The sequence below is a fragment of the Anomaloglossus baeobatrachus genome, chromosome 12 (assembly GCF_048569485.1).
Source record: "Anomaloglossus baeobatrachus isolate aAnoBae1 chromosome 12, aAnoBae1.hap1, whole genome shotgun sequence".
NCBI lineage: Eukaryota > Metazoa > Chordata > Amphibia > Anura > Aromobatidae > Anomaloglossus > Anomaloglossus baeobatrachus.
Genome location: NC_134364.1, coordinates 88,788,234 through 88,802,912, shown reverse-complemented (window position 1 = coordinate 88,802,912; position 14,679 = coordinate 88,788,234). Strand labels below are relative to the sequence as shown.

Sequence of the window (14,679 nt, the reverse complement as noted above, 5' to 3'; positions counted from 1 at the left end):
TGGAACATGCGCAGATGGAACTCTTACCTCACGATCTTATCTGCGCATGCTCCGCCTACGGCCCATTGATCTCCCAACAGTGGTCTTAAGGATAATGGCGCCCGGAGGTGGCATGTGCGCAGATGAGATTTCAGCTTGTCATTGAGCCAAGAGCTCAAACTGACCACGTGCCGACTACGGGTGCCATTTCTTTGACATCCGCACCACCGACAGAGCATCTGTGACACCTATTGCACGGCTTTTCTCCACACAAGCAGCATGGCATCAGCTGCCAACACCGCCCCAACCGCAGTGAGCACATCCCCCACTACAGTGCCTGCAGCAGCATCCTACTCCAGCACTGCCCCTGCCTCCTGTGACCCCCCTCCACCACCGCTGCGGCCAGCCCTCCAGTAAGACACCAATGGGGCATAAGAGAGATCCCTCCCTTTTTTTTACCTGTTTTATCTCTAAATTTGAGGTGCATCTTATAAAACGAAAAATATGGTAATAACCTGAAGATTCACAGTTTAAAAGTAGATTTACGATTTCAGAAAAGTTCTGTCTCCAGTTGCATTTTGTCGTAAATAAAAAATAAACTTCTTTACCCAACCACCCCTGATCCAGCACTTGTTTCCTAAAATCGGAAATCCCCTCTCATTACTGCAATACCCAAATTAAAGAGAAGAAAAATGATGTTCTCCTCCAACAATCAAATAAATACAATCTTTAATTGTAAATCGAAGAAGGAAGTAATAAACCAAATAATCACACGACAACAACAGTGAACTATGACTTGTACTGATAAAGCGGTAAAAAAATGTTTTCCTCAAACATTGACATATTGATAAAGATTCCAAGATTGCGATTGTAAATTTTGGACAATGTAAGTTTAAAAAAACCCTAAATTTCAGGACTGACACCTCTCACACACAATGTTACCTCTATGATAAAACTCCTCCAATACAGCGTCCAAGCTGGGGAAGCCATGATTCCTCTTTAAGGCATAAAGAGTGACCCATAATCCTATCACGGCTTCTCTTCCTATGAGACAAATATCCTGTAGTAAAGTCCGGGCCAAGGTCTTTTTATCATTTTCAAGAAACAAGTATTTCTAAAATACAAAAATATAAGGTTTATTATACAGAGATAAATAATAAAAAACGTCATTTAAATCGATGCTTAAGGTGTTACAGACCTTGAGGCAAAAACTTTAAAGTAGCAGTCCAATGTTTTGTTTTTTACTCATCTTGTCACTAGTCTCTTATATAATTCTGCCAGTATTAACTTAATTAAATGTTTTTATTTTGTTGTTTTTTTTTTAATCTGAAAATTCATGGATTCCTCCTCTGGATATAAAATTGCTTTATGTACACTAAAAAGGCGTCACCACTTTAAAAATTCCTAAATGATAAAATTGCATGGACTGTACCACCAAGAATAGTAAAGTATAGAAGCACGGTCTGATAGAGCGCTAAGGAGGCCACAGTATTAGATTATTTTTTTTAGAATTTATTGTTTTCTATCAGCCACTATAAAACAATAAATTCTAAAAAAAATTAATCTAATACTGTGGCCTCCTTAGCGCTCTATCAGACCGTGCTTCTATACTTTACTGCTGATCTTCCCCTCTGTGGGTTCACGGCAAGAGCTGCTTGATACGGAGGTCAGACTACCAGAAACGCCAGGTGACATGTCAGGTGACCAGCTCTTCAGGAATGCGCTTCCCTGGATGGACATCGTGGGCTAACAGGTTAGAAGAACTCTGACACCACACTCCCGTCCTATACCGTGGTTGTGCGAGGGCTGCACAACCACATCAGGTGAGCAGATTCTTTTTCTCCTCCTCACCGCTATCTCCCAGACCCTTCACATGCGTTCCCTTGTTTAAATGTTTAATTTTTTATCCTTGAACCGCCAAGAATGACACAGGCGAAGGATAGAAACTCTTATCACAGCTACCGATGATGACTAGACAGCTCTTATCACACAATAATATTGAGGGAGGTCAGAGTTAGGGGTGCTTCACACATAGCGAGATCGCTACCGAAATCGCTGCTACGGCACGGTTTTGGTGACGCAACAGTGACCTCATTAGCGATCTCGCTGTGTGTGACACTGAGCAGCGATCTGGCCCCTGCTGCGAGATCGCTGCTCGTTACACACAGCCCTGGTTCGTTTTCTTCAAAGGCGCTCTCCCGCTGTGACACACAGATCGCTGTGTGTGACAGCTAGAGAGCGACGAAATGAAGCGAGCAGGGAGCAGGAGCCGGCATCTGGCAACTGCGGTAAGCTGTAACCAGGGTAAACATCGGGTAACCAAGGTGGTTACCCGATATTTACCTTAGTTACCAGCCTCCGCAGCTCTCACGCTGCCTGTGCTGCCGGCTCCGGCTCTCTGCACATGTAGCTGCAGTACACATCGGGTTAATTAACCCGATGTGTACTGTAGCTAGGAGAGCAAGGAGCCAGCGCTAAGCAGTGTGCGCGGCTCCCTGCTCTCGCGGTTATGATCGCTGCTTCGGCTGCTGTGTTTGACAGCTAAGCAGCGATCATAACAGCGACTTACAAGGTCGCTGTTACGTCACAGAAAATGGTGACGTAACAGCGACCTCGTTGTCGCTGTCGCTTAGTGTGAACCAGCCCTTAAGAGTCTCATCATATACTTATAATCTATTATCTTACTTATCATAATATAGAGAGGAGGATAATGCCACTTTCACTCCAGGAGGTAAAGATGGTACTAGCTCTAGCTGCTTACGTGATACTGTGCTGATAAATCATGGGACATACAAAATGGATGTGAGTGTAAAATATATATAGGAGAAGTGTAAAGTGTTATAAACAATCAGGTGGTGAGTTGTGAAAAAAGTTGCTGGGCTGCTTCTTAATGTAACATTTTCAATGGATAATGCTGTGTTGAATTTCAAATTAAAGGGAACATATGAAAAGCTTTATGGTCACAAAAACTAGTTACATTGCTGGATGGTGTAGTGAAAGATAAGTTCAAACTTATCTTATGGGATGAAAATAGATATGATATTGTAAGGGGATGACCAACTGAAAATACTCATATTCATTGCTCTCCGGCATTTGTACACCAACATCATCATCTGCCGGTAAACCAGGATCGCCAGGAACTGACCTATAAGGAATGTGTTTCCTCAAGGGAAGAGTTAGAGGGGGATACTGATTCAGGTGACACTTGTGGAGCAGTTATAAACTAGAAAACGCTTGTCTACCAGCAAAAAGAAGGAGTTGGTGCCAAGACTACCGGAGGAGCATATATGTGCGCCGCAGAGTTGGGATTTTTCATCTGCAGTGGAAATATCTGAAAGTCAACTGAGCCCATAAGAAGCCAAAAATTGACCACCATCGCCAGAGGAACCTGAAGACCAAATATAATTGTCAGAGGAACCTGAAGACTGAATATCACTAAAAGAGGAACTCCAAGACTGAATACTGTAGTCAGAGGATCCTGATGATCGAATACAGTCGCCAGAGGAACCCAAAGACCAAATACCGCTACCATAAGAGGGCCAAGCTACACTGTCAAATACCGATGATTGGGCACCGAGAACCAGGGACTGAGAAATTAACCATTGTTTTGGTGCAGCGTCTAAGTGAGTCATGTTGTCCTTTCCCTCCTTAATGGACAGCAGAGAGAGAAAATAGCTATATTATCAGAGATGACTGTTGGTATAGTGAATTCTGAGACAACTATGTCCCAATCAGTATACCGTTAACTTTAATAGATTTATATACAGTGTTCTTGCTTGACTGTATATTGTGACTGTAAGTGGGTGACACACTGACAGAAGGATTGAGGCAGGGTTTCTGTTCATAGTACGGTAATTACTTATAGTAATATCCAGTGATTGTGTGCACTAGATCAATCAAATGTAACTGTGAAACATGCCAACAGTGACCAAAACCTTTCTATTGTTTCCCACTTGCGCACTCCTCTCCATCTCCCATTTCCTAGCTAGTAAATATCTGTAGAGTCACCACTGAGTTGTCTTCCCTGCGTATTCCATTCTTGACCCATGCATCTTTATGTAAATTAGGCTGTAGGTTCACAGTGGCCAGCCGATACCTGCTAGGCAAACAAATTCAGAAACCAATTGTGTAGAGAATTAGTTGAGTGTGAGTGTTCTCTATTGAATAGAAGCAACTGTCTTCCACCAATTGATCTATGTTATATGTAAAAATTCAGCCTCTCAAAGACAGCAGGACGATGACATGGACTGCATCTATATCGGTGAAATGCATGGATATTTGTATATAGAGTGAAGGAAATAATTATTTGATCCCCTGCTGATTTTGTATGTTTGCCCCCTGACAAAAACAGCCTCAAAATCTAAATGATTTAGAGATGATCTGCAAAGAGGAGTTAAGCAAAATTCCTCCAAACCTCATCATCAACTACAAAAAACATCTGACTGCTGGGCTGACAACAAGGGGACGGCCACCAAGTATTAAATTTTGTTTGCGAGAGGGATCAATACTTATTTCTCTCTGCAAAATGCAAATACATTTATATAATTTATACAATGTGATTTTCTGGATTTTATTTTGATATTCTATCTCTCATTGTTAAAATTAACCTACCCCTAAAATAGTAGATTGTTCATATCCTTGTCAGGGGGGCAAACTTATAAAGTCAGCAAGGTATCAAGTAATTATTTCCTTAACTGTAAGGGGGCAATGCACCTAGGATTTCACTGTGTTGAGCGCCTTTTCTGGCTGCTTCCAGTGTTTTCTCTGGCTGGTCTCCCCGAGATCAGTGATATTTTTGTCTTGCTGGTCTACTAGGCATTGCTCCCACCTGGCCAAAAATCCTACTCCACACTGATGAGGGGCAATACCCCGAAACAGCTGTCTGTGGATGGATACCTGGCCTTGGTAATTCCCTTGTCATATCTTTAAACTCGTCAAAGAGTTGGATATTGACTAAAAGTGCCACTTAATATGGTGGTTATGGTGGTCTCCTAAAAAGAGCCACTCCTTGTCTAGGTCCTTCCCGGAGGGATATCTGGCTAGTTTCTGTGTTGAGACTCCTAACAGAGGCTCCACAGACTTGTTTGATTAACTGTAACACCAGTAGTTTCTGTTTCTCACCTCAACATTAGTGATTTTTCGCAAATTCAGTTCCACCAAGAGATCATTAGCATTCAAGTTTTCCACAATGTGGAGCAGATCGTCCCAGAAATAATTATTTATCATCCGCAGCGCAGAGTGTTCATACTGACAAAGCTGCTGGTAAAACGTCTTGGTCTCATTGTCTATGAAATGTAGAAAACACAAGAATATAATCTTTGCGAAAATGAATAATAATTAAAAATTCAATCACAGATCACATCAGCCTAATTATTATTATTGTTATTTTTTTTTCTAAATAATTAATTCCCGAATTTTGTTCATAAAGTTAAACAAACTCAGAGGCTTATAATCTACAGGATAATTCCTTGATCCATTTTATGGGTTATTATTGGTTTAGTTGGTTCTTATATCTTTGCACTTTTTTTTACTAATATCATTTCTCGCAATTCTGTTCCTCTACACTCTGGAAATCCAGGAAATTCAGGGCTGGATCGGTAATGTCTGTCCTGATTATCCAATATTTTATTAATTAATCTCTATTTTGTTATTTTTTTCATTTCTTTTTATTGTTTTTTTTTATCATAAGCAAATATTATAAACCAAGATATACTGTATGTCTATAAGGCTATGTGCACACGCTGCGTTTTTTTGACGCTGCGTTTTTGTGCGTTTTTGGCCGCTAAAAACGCACAGAAACGCACCTGCGTCGAAAAAACGCGGCAAAAAACGCACGCGTTTTGCCGCGATTTGGTGCGTTTTTTGCTGCGTTTTGCTGCGTTTTTGCTCACTGCGTCCTTATGCGTTTTTTATCAGTGAACAAAAAAAAAAAGGTCTGATGTCATTTCCTTCAATGTGTTCTTCATTCTCCACTAGTGTATGCAGAAGAGCAGACAGCTGCAGAACTACAAGGCTCAGCATCCTCGATCCAATAGTGTATGCAGGAGAGCAGACAGCAGCTGTCGAACTACAAGGCTCAGCATCCTCCATCCAATAGTGTATGCAGGAGAGCAGACAGCAGCTGTCGAACTACAAGGCTCAGCATCCTCCTTCCAGGACTGTATGCAGGATTTCTTTGCCCCCCCCCCCAAAAAAAAAAAATGACGTGGGCTTCGCCATATTTTTGTATGCTAGCCGGGTACAGCAGGCAGGTACGGGCTGCCCCCAACCCCTAGCTGCCTATTTGTACCCGGCTGGGAACCAAAAATATAGGGAAGCCCTTTTTTTTTAAATTATTTCATGAATTTCATGAAATAATTTTAAAAAAAAAATGACGTGGGCTTCGCCCCATTTTTGAGTCCAGCCGGGTACAACTAGGCAGCTGGGGATTGGAATCCACAGTGCAGGGTGCCCATGCTTTCTGGGCACCCCCGCTGTGAATTGCAGTCCCGCAGCCACCCCAGAAAATGGCGCTTTCATAGAAGCGCCATCTTCTGGCGCTGTATCCAACTCTTCCGGCTGCCCTGGTGACGGGTGGCTCGCCGGGTAATAATGGGGTTAGGGCTAGCTGTATATTATCAGCTAGCCCTAAGCCCGAAATTCATGGTGTCACGCCAATATTAGACATGGCCACCATGAATTTCTAGTAAAGATAAAAAAAAAACACAACACACAGAAAAATATTTTTATTAGAAATAAAACACAACACAATTAGTGACTCCATCTTTATTGAAATAAACCCCCCTCCGCAGTAATCCTGGGTCAGGGTCCCGCACCGTCCAATCCGGATCCAATATCATCTGATCGGTTTGCTGGAAGGCAAAGCGATCAGATGATGTGTCAGGATCAAGTGCCTGAATCCCATCACACATCAGCTGATTGTATAAAAGCCGGTTATACAATCAGCTGATGCATCGGTGCAAAAAAAAAAAAAAAAATACATACTCACTTATGTGCTGATTACCGGCAGCTCCTGCAGCGATGGGGCGGGAGTCTGATCCCGTCCGATCGCTGCAGCAGCTGCCGGTAGGATGAAGTCTCCTGACGCATCCGCTGATACCGGCCGGGCGCCCACGTCAGCCCGAGACTCGATCAGCTGATGCGTCAGGTGACTGCATCAGGTGATCCATCGCCAGGTCCTGTAAGCAAGGTCCTGCATCCATCGGAGCTTTCCCGGCCGTCTGCACACAGCCGGAGCGGGGGTGGCGATACCGTGAGAGGAGATGGGAGCGGGCATGGCACCGGGAGGCTGCACACAGGTGAGTATAACTTTTTTTTTTTTTTTCTACTGTTAACTTTTGTTTTCGCAGCCGCTTCCACCTCCTGCCTGTACATGGCGCCGCACGGCAGCATACATGCACAGGACGGGAGGTGGAAGCGGTGGTGACGGTACCGGGAGGATTCACGCTTCTGTGTATACTGACAGAAGGAATCCTCTTCCTGTACACGTCACTTTACTACCCACCTCCTGCGTTTATAGCTGCGTTTTTGGTCTTAGAAACGCACCAAAACGCAGCTATTTGCGTTTCTCATTGCGTCTTTCAACATCCCATTGAACTCAATGGATGAAAAGCGCAGTGAAAAACACGGGAATAATTGACATGCTGCGTTTTTGTGACACCACAAAAACGCAGCTGAAAAAAAACGCTGTGTGGGGACAGCAAAAATGAAAACTCATAGACTTTGCTGGGGAAGCAAAGTCATGCAGTTTTGAGGCCAAAAACGCACCCGAAAAACGCGCAAAAACGCCGAGAAAAACGCACCGTGTGCACATAGCCTAAATCTGTACTCAGAGCACAAAGGTAACTGTCCCCTTCTCTTATCTCTTCTTTTACTTCTACAACTTAGATAACCGGTCATTAGTCCCTGACTCCTTTATAAAGAAGTTCACTCAGTATTGTAGCTCTATAAAAGCAAGATGTCTAAGAACGTCAGAAGAAAACATTAGGGTTGTTGTAAAGTATTCCGCAATAGGATGGCACACAGACCAACCTCCAATGCAAAAAACCTCGTTTTATACCAGGAGGAACACAGGCTTGTCTGCTTTTGATTAAAACCCCCACGATTTGTGTCCCTTTCAGCATAAAGTTGAGTTTGCTTGGTTGATTTTGACATCTTAACATTTGGTTTAGTCAACAGTATCATGGCCCCCGGGAAAGCCCTGCACTAGTTTTGGAGATGAGGTGAACTGAGAGCTGCCTCTAGAGAAATTAGAGTAAACAATGGCACAATGCTCCATCTCATGTGGTCCTCCAGGATTCTTGTGCACTGATGTTGTACCACCACTGATTGACCGTTTGTGGTGACCAGAATCATAACCCAGTACCTCCATGATCCAAGTAAGACCAGAAGATACTGTCACAATGTAACTTGTAGAATAACGAGGGATAGGGGCCCCTAAGCCATCCGTCACACTAGGTGGCCTGATTCTATCCCTAGATACTCCTAGTTTAAAGACCCCTTTACACACTGAGACTTTCTAGCGATTCCACCAGCGATCTCGACCTGGCTGGGATCGCTGTAAAGTCTCTAACACTCGCTGGTGATCTGTCAAAAAGGCAGACCTGGCCAACAACGCAGCAGCGATATGGACCTGCAGAACAACCTCGCTGGAAAGGGAACGCTATAGCACGCCTATGGGCTGGGTCACTAACGATGTCGTTGGAACGATATCAAACACACCGATACATGCTGCACAGCGGGAAACAAAGGACCAAAAAATGGTCCTGAATGACTTGTAGCAATCAGCGACCTCACAGCAGGGGCCAGGTCACTGATGCGCGTCACACACTGCAATGTCGCTGGAGAGGTCGCTATTACGTCACAAAACCGGTGACGTTACAGCGATGTCACTAGTGATGTTGCAGTGTGTAAAGGGGCCTTTAGACACCCTGCTCATGAGCAGACCAAGTCTCATTTCTCCCCTCCACATCTCACTAGGGAGGGACAAGACAGGAGAGTGATGTTAATCACAGATGAAGACAGACAGGGGAAAATCAAAACTCCGACACACTGTACACAAACACACACTGGATTAGACAATAAGATATACAGGAGGAAAACAAGAGCAGGAAGGAAACTACAAAAGTTTGGGGGTTCATACCGAACAGGAAGTGTCAGTGTTCGAGTTTGGAGTTTAGGTGCTGTTCGTATGCTAACAAAGTTTGTTGAAACGCGATAGTGCAACCAATCAACAAACTTTATAGCATGCAAAAGTTGTCTGTATGCTGCTGTGAACAATAAAGAAAAAAATTGACATCTGCTCCTTCCTATTTAGAACCAGTGCTGGCGAAACAGACAACTGCGGGCCGCAACTCTCAGCTGTCAGCTTTACCTTGGCTGGTAATCAAAAATAGAGGGGATCCCACACTGTCTTAATAAATTATCTTAAATAAATAATTTAAAAAAATGTTGTTGGGTCATCCTTATTTTTTATAGCCAGTTAATTCTGGCACTTTGCCACTTCACCAGGGCAATCGAGAAGAGTCGGACAATCAGGGTAATACTTTGGAGGTTGATGTTAGCTGTGAATTGACAGCTGGCATCAAATCCAAGAGTTACTAATGGAGAAGAATTTATCAGACACTGCCATTACTAACCCTGTAAGTGTAGAGTTAAAAAAAAAAAACAAACAACACAGAGGAAAAAAATTTATTTGAATAAAGACAACCCCACACTCCCTGATTCACCATTTTAAGAATTAAACAGAAATCCTGGAAGCCCATTGAATTATGTTGAAACTGCCAGGATTTCTTTTTAATCAACCCATTCACAACCTAGGATGTATATATATATATATATATATATATATATATATATACGTCCTAGGTCACCTCCCTCCTGTTACTGCAGGCTCACACAGCGAGCCCAGATTATTGCCTGCACATGTCTGCTGATCAGATCAGCAGACATGTGTGGCTAACAGGCACAGGTGAATCAGAGATTCACTTGCGTCTGTTATTCCCCTTAGATTGCACTGTCAAAATCGGTTACCAACTGCCATCAGCTACCTAGTCATGCAAGCACGGGGCACCAATGGGTTGTTCTGACAGCATGGAGTCAGCTGATGACCTCTTTTGCACATGACTCACTTCCTGTGAATGACGGCAGAGCACCCGCACTCACAGGAGATGGGCATTTCTGCTGTTCAGAGCAATATGGAAGCACCGCTTTGGTAAGCAGAAGTGATCGGAAAGTGCAGGTATAAAGTCCCCTAAGGGGGCTAGTAAAATAAAAAAAAAATGTTCAAAAAGAGTTTTAAAAAATATAAAAAAAAATAAAAAAAACCCTAAAAGTTCTAATCACCCCGCTTTTGCTCCATTGAAAATAAAACAATAAAAAAAAATATATTTGGTATTGCCGCATTCAGAAATGTCCGATCTATCATAATATAAAATCAATTCATCTGATCGGTAAAGAGCGTAGTAAGAAAATACCGTAATTCCAAACCGCAAAATTGTGTTTTTTTGGTAGCCGCAATATTGCACTAAAATGCAATAACAGGTGATCTAAACATTGCATCTACGCAAAAATAGTAAGACCATACATGTTTGGTGTCTATGAACTCGTACTGACCTAATCATATTGCCTGGTCAGATTTACCATATAGTGAACATGGTAAATAAAAAAAAAACCAAAACAATTGGGCAATTCACTTTTTTTTGCAACTTCACCGCACTTGGAATTTTTTTCTCTGTTGTTCAGTACACTATGTGGTAAAATGAATGGTGTCATTCAAAAGTACAACTCGTCCCACAAAAAACAAGCCCTCATATGGCAAGATTGATAGAAAAAATTGATGTCTCTTGGAGAAAGGGGAAATAAAAATGAAAACAAAAAATGCAAAATCTCTGGGGGGTGAAGGGGATAATAAATTAGTGAATGAGGGAGTGGGGGGAGTGTTTCTACAAATAAACTTTTATTTGTGTGGTTTTTTAACTCTATTCTTACCGGGTTAGTAATGGGCGTGTCTGATAGATGCCTCTCCTTTACTAACACCAAGGCTTGATGCCAACTGAGAATTCACAGCTGACATCAACCCCACAAGTATTATCCAAATTGCCTCTGACTGGCAGCATCAGTCACGTGACTAAACAATGGACAATGGAGGAATGGCGCCATTGTTGGAAGAGAATATTGACTTTTTTAATTTTCTTTGGAGCCCTGAAGTGATTACATAGGAGATAACCAGTAAGGAAGCATCTTCTTTATAGGGATTTTGTGGTGTTCATTAAAAATTATCAGTAAGAACAGATATAAGAAAAATAAAGGCATACTTATCCCTTGGGCCATGTCCACTGGACCGTCGGTCTACAGGAGTGGACTTGCCCCTGTACTGGTTATGCTACAGTATGCAGTCTATGTGTTATACTAATTGTATTGTATATGTTAATATGAAATGCTGCTAGCTATGTGCAGGTTCTAGATGCAGTAGAGTGGGACTGTAGGCAACAGGTGCCACCAAGTCAATGAGCTGAAATAGCAGTGGAGTGGAAAAGATAGGGTTAAGAGTAAAGGGACAGATGCGAGGAGGAAAATAGGGAGGTCTCGAGAGGAAACAGCAGAGAAGACATGGCCTTGGTGCTAGGGGTAGTCAGGGATCCCTGAGGTAACCTTGAGAGGGCCGGAGCCTAGGCTGACCTCGCCAGGCTTGGAGAATTGTCGAGGCCCAACATTAGACACAGATGTGAGGGGGAAAGAAGACACAGACCCTGAAGCTTGAGGACAAGATTCAAGATAGCAGGGAGACAGGTCGAGTAACAGTACCTCACACTGTGCAAAAGAAAGGAAAAGAAGGTCATGTCTGTCATAACGGTGTGAAGAATAAAAGTAAACAATTCTGGTAGGTTAAGGGAATTCCAGTGTTGCATGTGTTACTGCCTATGACAATGACTGCCGGCAGGGTGATGAACACTGGCTTGAAGAAACCAGTAAGTGTCATGCACCCCACCTGAAGTCACATCCGCTCACGGGGTCTTCTTGGTGAAGGAGTGTGGGGTGTGAGTGGATCAGCGCCCTTATCATTCAGGTGCAGCATAGATGGTCTGGGGGTAAGTATGACTTTTGTATTTCCAGCTCTGCCCTCCCCTCCTGTACCCTCACCCATCCCCTGTAGACTGTGAGCCCTCACAGGCAGGGTCCTCCTGTACCTGTATGTGCTTTGTATTGTACATGATTATTGTACTTGTCAATGTAAATCACCATGGAATAAATGGCGCTATAATAATAAATAATAATAAAAATTAGACTGTTGTAGATATGAAGAAGAGGTATCCTTACCATCTGTGGGCAATGTAATCCCCATTCCGGAACCTAGAAAAATAGAAAAATCCCAGACAACATAAATAACTCCTTCATTACAATAGCACAAAAATTTAACACATTTACAAAATACAAACAAACACAAATTATGGCATAAATAATAAAACCAATGGGAAAAATCTGCATTTTTCACGATAGTGGTGGAGATTTTCCACTTTTAGTTTTTCAGGGAATGTTCACATTGAGGACTATGGAGCTGATTCTGCTCCAAAAGAGATATAGAAATGCTTCTTGAGCAGAGTCTCTGTGGTCATATATGTGAGGGACCTTCGCCATCGATGTGGTGGTAGCTCCAACGATGGACTCTTTCCCTCTACAATGTGAAGAATGAGCGTCACTTCTTTTAAATGTATTAGTGTTTAGAAAGCCCTGAAGTGGTTAAAAAAGAGTGATATCATATGGAACGTGCAAAGAAATATCGTTCTCACATTAGTTGTGCTATGCTCGTTTTATGAGGTGCTTCTACAGTAACTTTTCATGTGAAGTCCAGAATTTTTTCACAGATTCATAGACTTGCATTAGCAAGAGGGAAAACCCGCTGACTGTTCATTGGTAAATACAGTTAAAGGAAAAACTAAAGAAATTCCCAGAAAAAAAGATGTCACTAAAATGCTGAAAAGCACTAAAAAAATGTAAGCGGACAAAAACATTGAAAAATGAAACAAGCATAAAATCCATCTACTTCTTGGTAAACTCTGCCTGGAAAAAAAATGTTGTGTGCACTTGCTCTTCGGGGCACAAGAAAAAAAAGCAAGATAGGAGATAGCCTAACAGATTCAGGCCTCAGGCACCTGTGGTTTATTTTGGCCTATAATGGTGGTACTCAAGGGGGTCCTCATTAAAAATATTTCAACCTTTCCTAGTTATGTGGTTGTATGAGGCTGCGAAGTATAATCGTTATGTTTTACATTGTGAGACTGTGTGTGATCATTGGCCTAATGTAATTAGTATAGTCAAAAAAGTAAATTATATTGTCATCCACCTAATCTACAGTTTTGGTCTCGATATTATCTTTGCATAAAGTGGAGGAACTAATATCGATTTCAGAGTTTTGCCCCAAATCAGAATAATGAGTAATTCAATTGATTAATCAGATTAATTCAATGAATCGCGCAGCCATGACCTACCGTATTTTTCATTTTATAAGACACACTGGATTATAAGACGCACCCCAATTTTAGAGGAGGAAAATGGGAAAAAAATATTTTTAATGTTAAAATGAGGGTCCGTCTTATAATCCTAGTGCGTCTTAGGGCGGCTTTGCACATTGCGACATCGCACATGCAATGTCGGTGGGGTAAAATCGAAAGTGACGCAAATCCGGCGTCACTTTCGACATCGTACTGTGTAAATGCTACATGATACGATGAACGAGCGCAAAAACGTCGTTATCGTATCATCGTTGCATTCACCGACATTTCCATAATGCCGGTGCAGAGACAGATACGATGTTGTTCCTCGTTCCTGCGGCAGCACACATCGCTGTGTGTGAAGCCGCAGCAGCGAGGAACATCTCCTTACCTGCCGCCGGTGGCTATGTGGAAGGAAGGAGGTGGACGGGATGTTTATGTCCTGCTCATCTCCGCCCCTCCGCCGCTATTGGCCGCCTGCCGTGTGACGTCGCTGCACGACCCGCCCCCTTAGGAAGGAGGCGGGTCGCCGGCCAGAGCGACGGTCGCAGGGAAGGTGAGTGCATGTGAAGCTGGCATAGCGATAATTTTCGCTACGACAGCAATCACACGATATCGCACCTGCGACGGGGGCGAGGACTATCGCGTGCGACATCGCAGCATCGGCTTGCGATGTCGCAACGTGCAAAGCCCGCCTTAATCCTAATGTTCACCAGGGGGGAGCGGCGGTGGTGGAGCAGCTCAGGAAGGTCACAGGAGGCAGGACGATGCTGCAGATTCGGAGGGTGTTGTGGCACAGGAGGGTCGGCGATACTGTGGGCTCGGGTTGTCACAGCAGTGGCGGGCGCCATTGATCTGCCGGCAGGCTGCAGAGGTGGCACTGCAGTGGAGCAACTCAGTAGGGTCACAGGATGTGGTGTCTAGGCGGCAGGTACCACTGATCTGACTGTTGGCTATGTTGAGTCTCCCAGATATGGCTTGTTAAACGCACTTTTTTTCCCTAAAAAAACTGGGGGTAAAACGTGAGTGTGTCTTGCAATATGGATATGGCTTACTGGGGAGGTGGTGGTCGCGTGGGGTCATAGGAAGCAGGGTCACAGGACAAGCTTTGGGGTGTTGTGGCAGCCAGCACTGATCTGCGGGTGGGCTATAGGGGTGTCACAGGATGGAGTGTCTCATTGGCGGGTGCATTGAGCTGACTGTGGGCTCC

General features: G+C 43.3%; 1 protein-coding gene across 1 annotated transcript in view; it reads right to left on the bottom strand.

The window, feature by feature from the left end:
• The window catches only part of LOC142257920 (NACHT, LRR and PYD domains-containing protein 12-like), a 90,315-nt gene extending 77,993 nt beyond the window's left edge, over positions 1-12,322 (bottom strand). The window contains exons 1-3 of the mRNA XM_075330210.1: positions 12,298-12,322; positions 5,101-5,264; positions 922-1,093 (exon numbers count right to left, since the gene is read on the bottom strand). Of these exons, the coding sequence (XP_075186325.1) occupies positions 922-1,093; positions 5,101-5,264; positions 12,298-12,322 (361 nt within the window). The remainder of the gene's footprint in view (positions 1-921; positions 1,094-5,100; positions 5,265-12,297) is intronic.
• Positions 12,323-14,679: the final 2,357 nt, after the last annotated feature.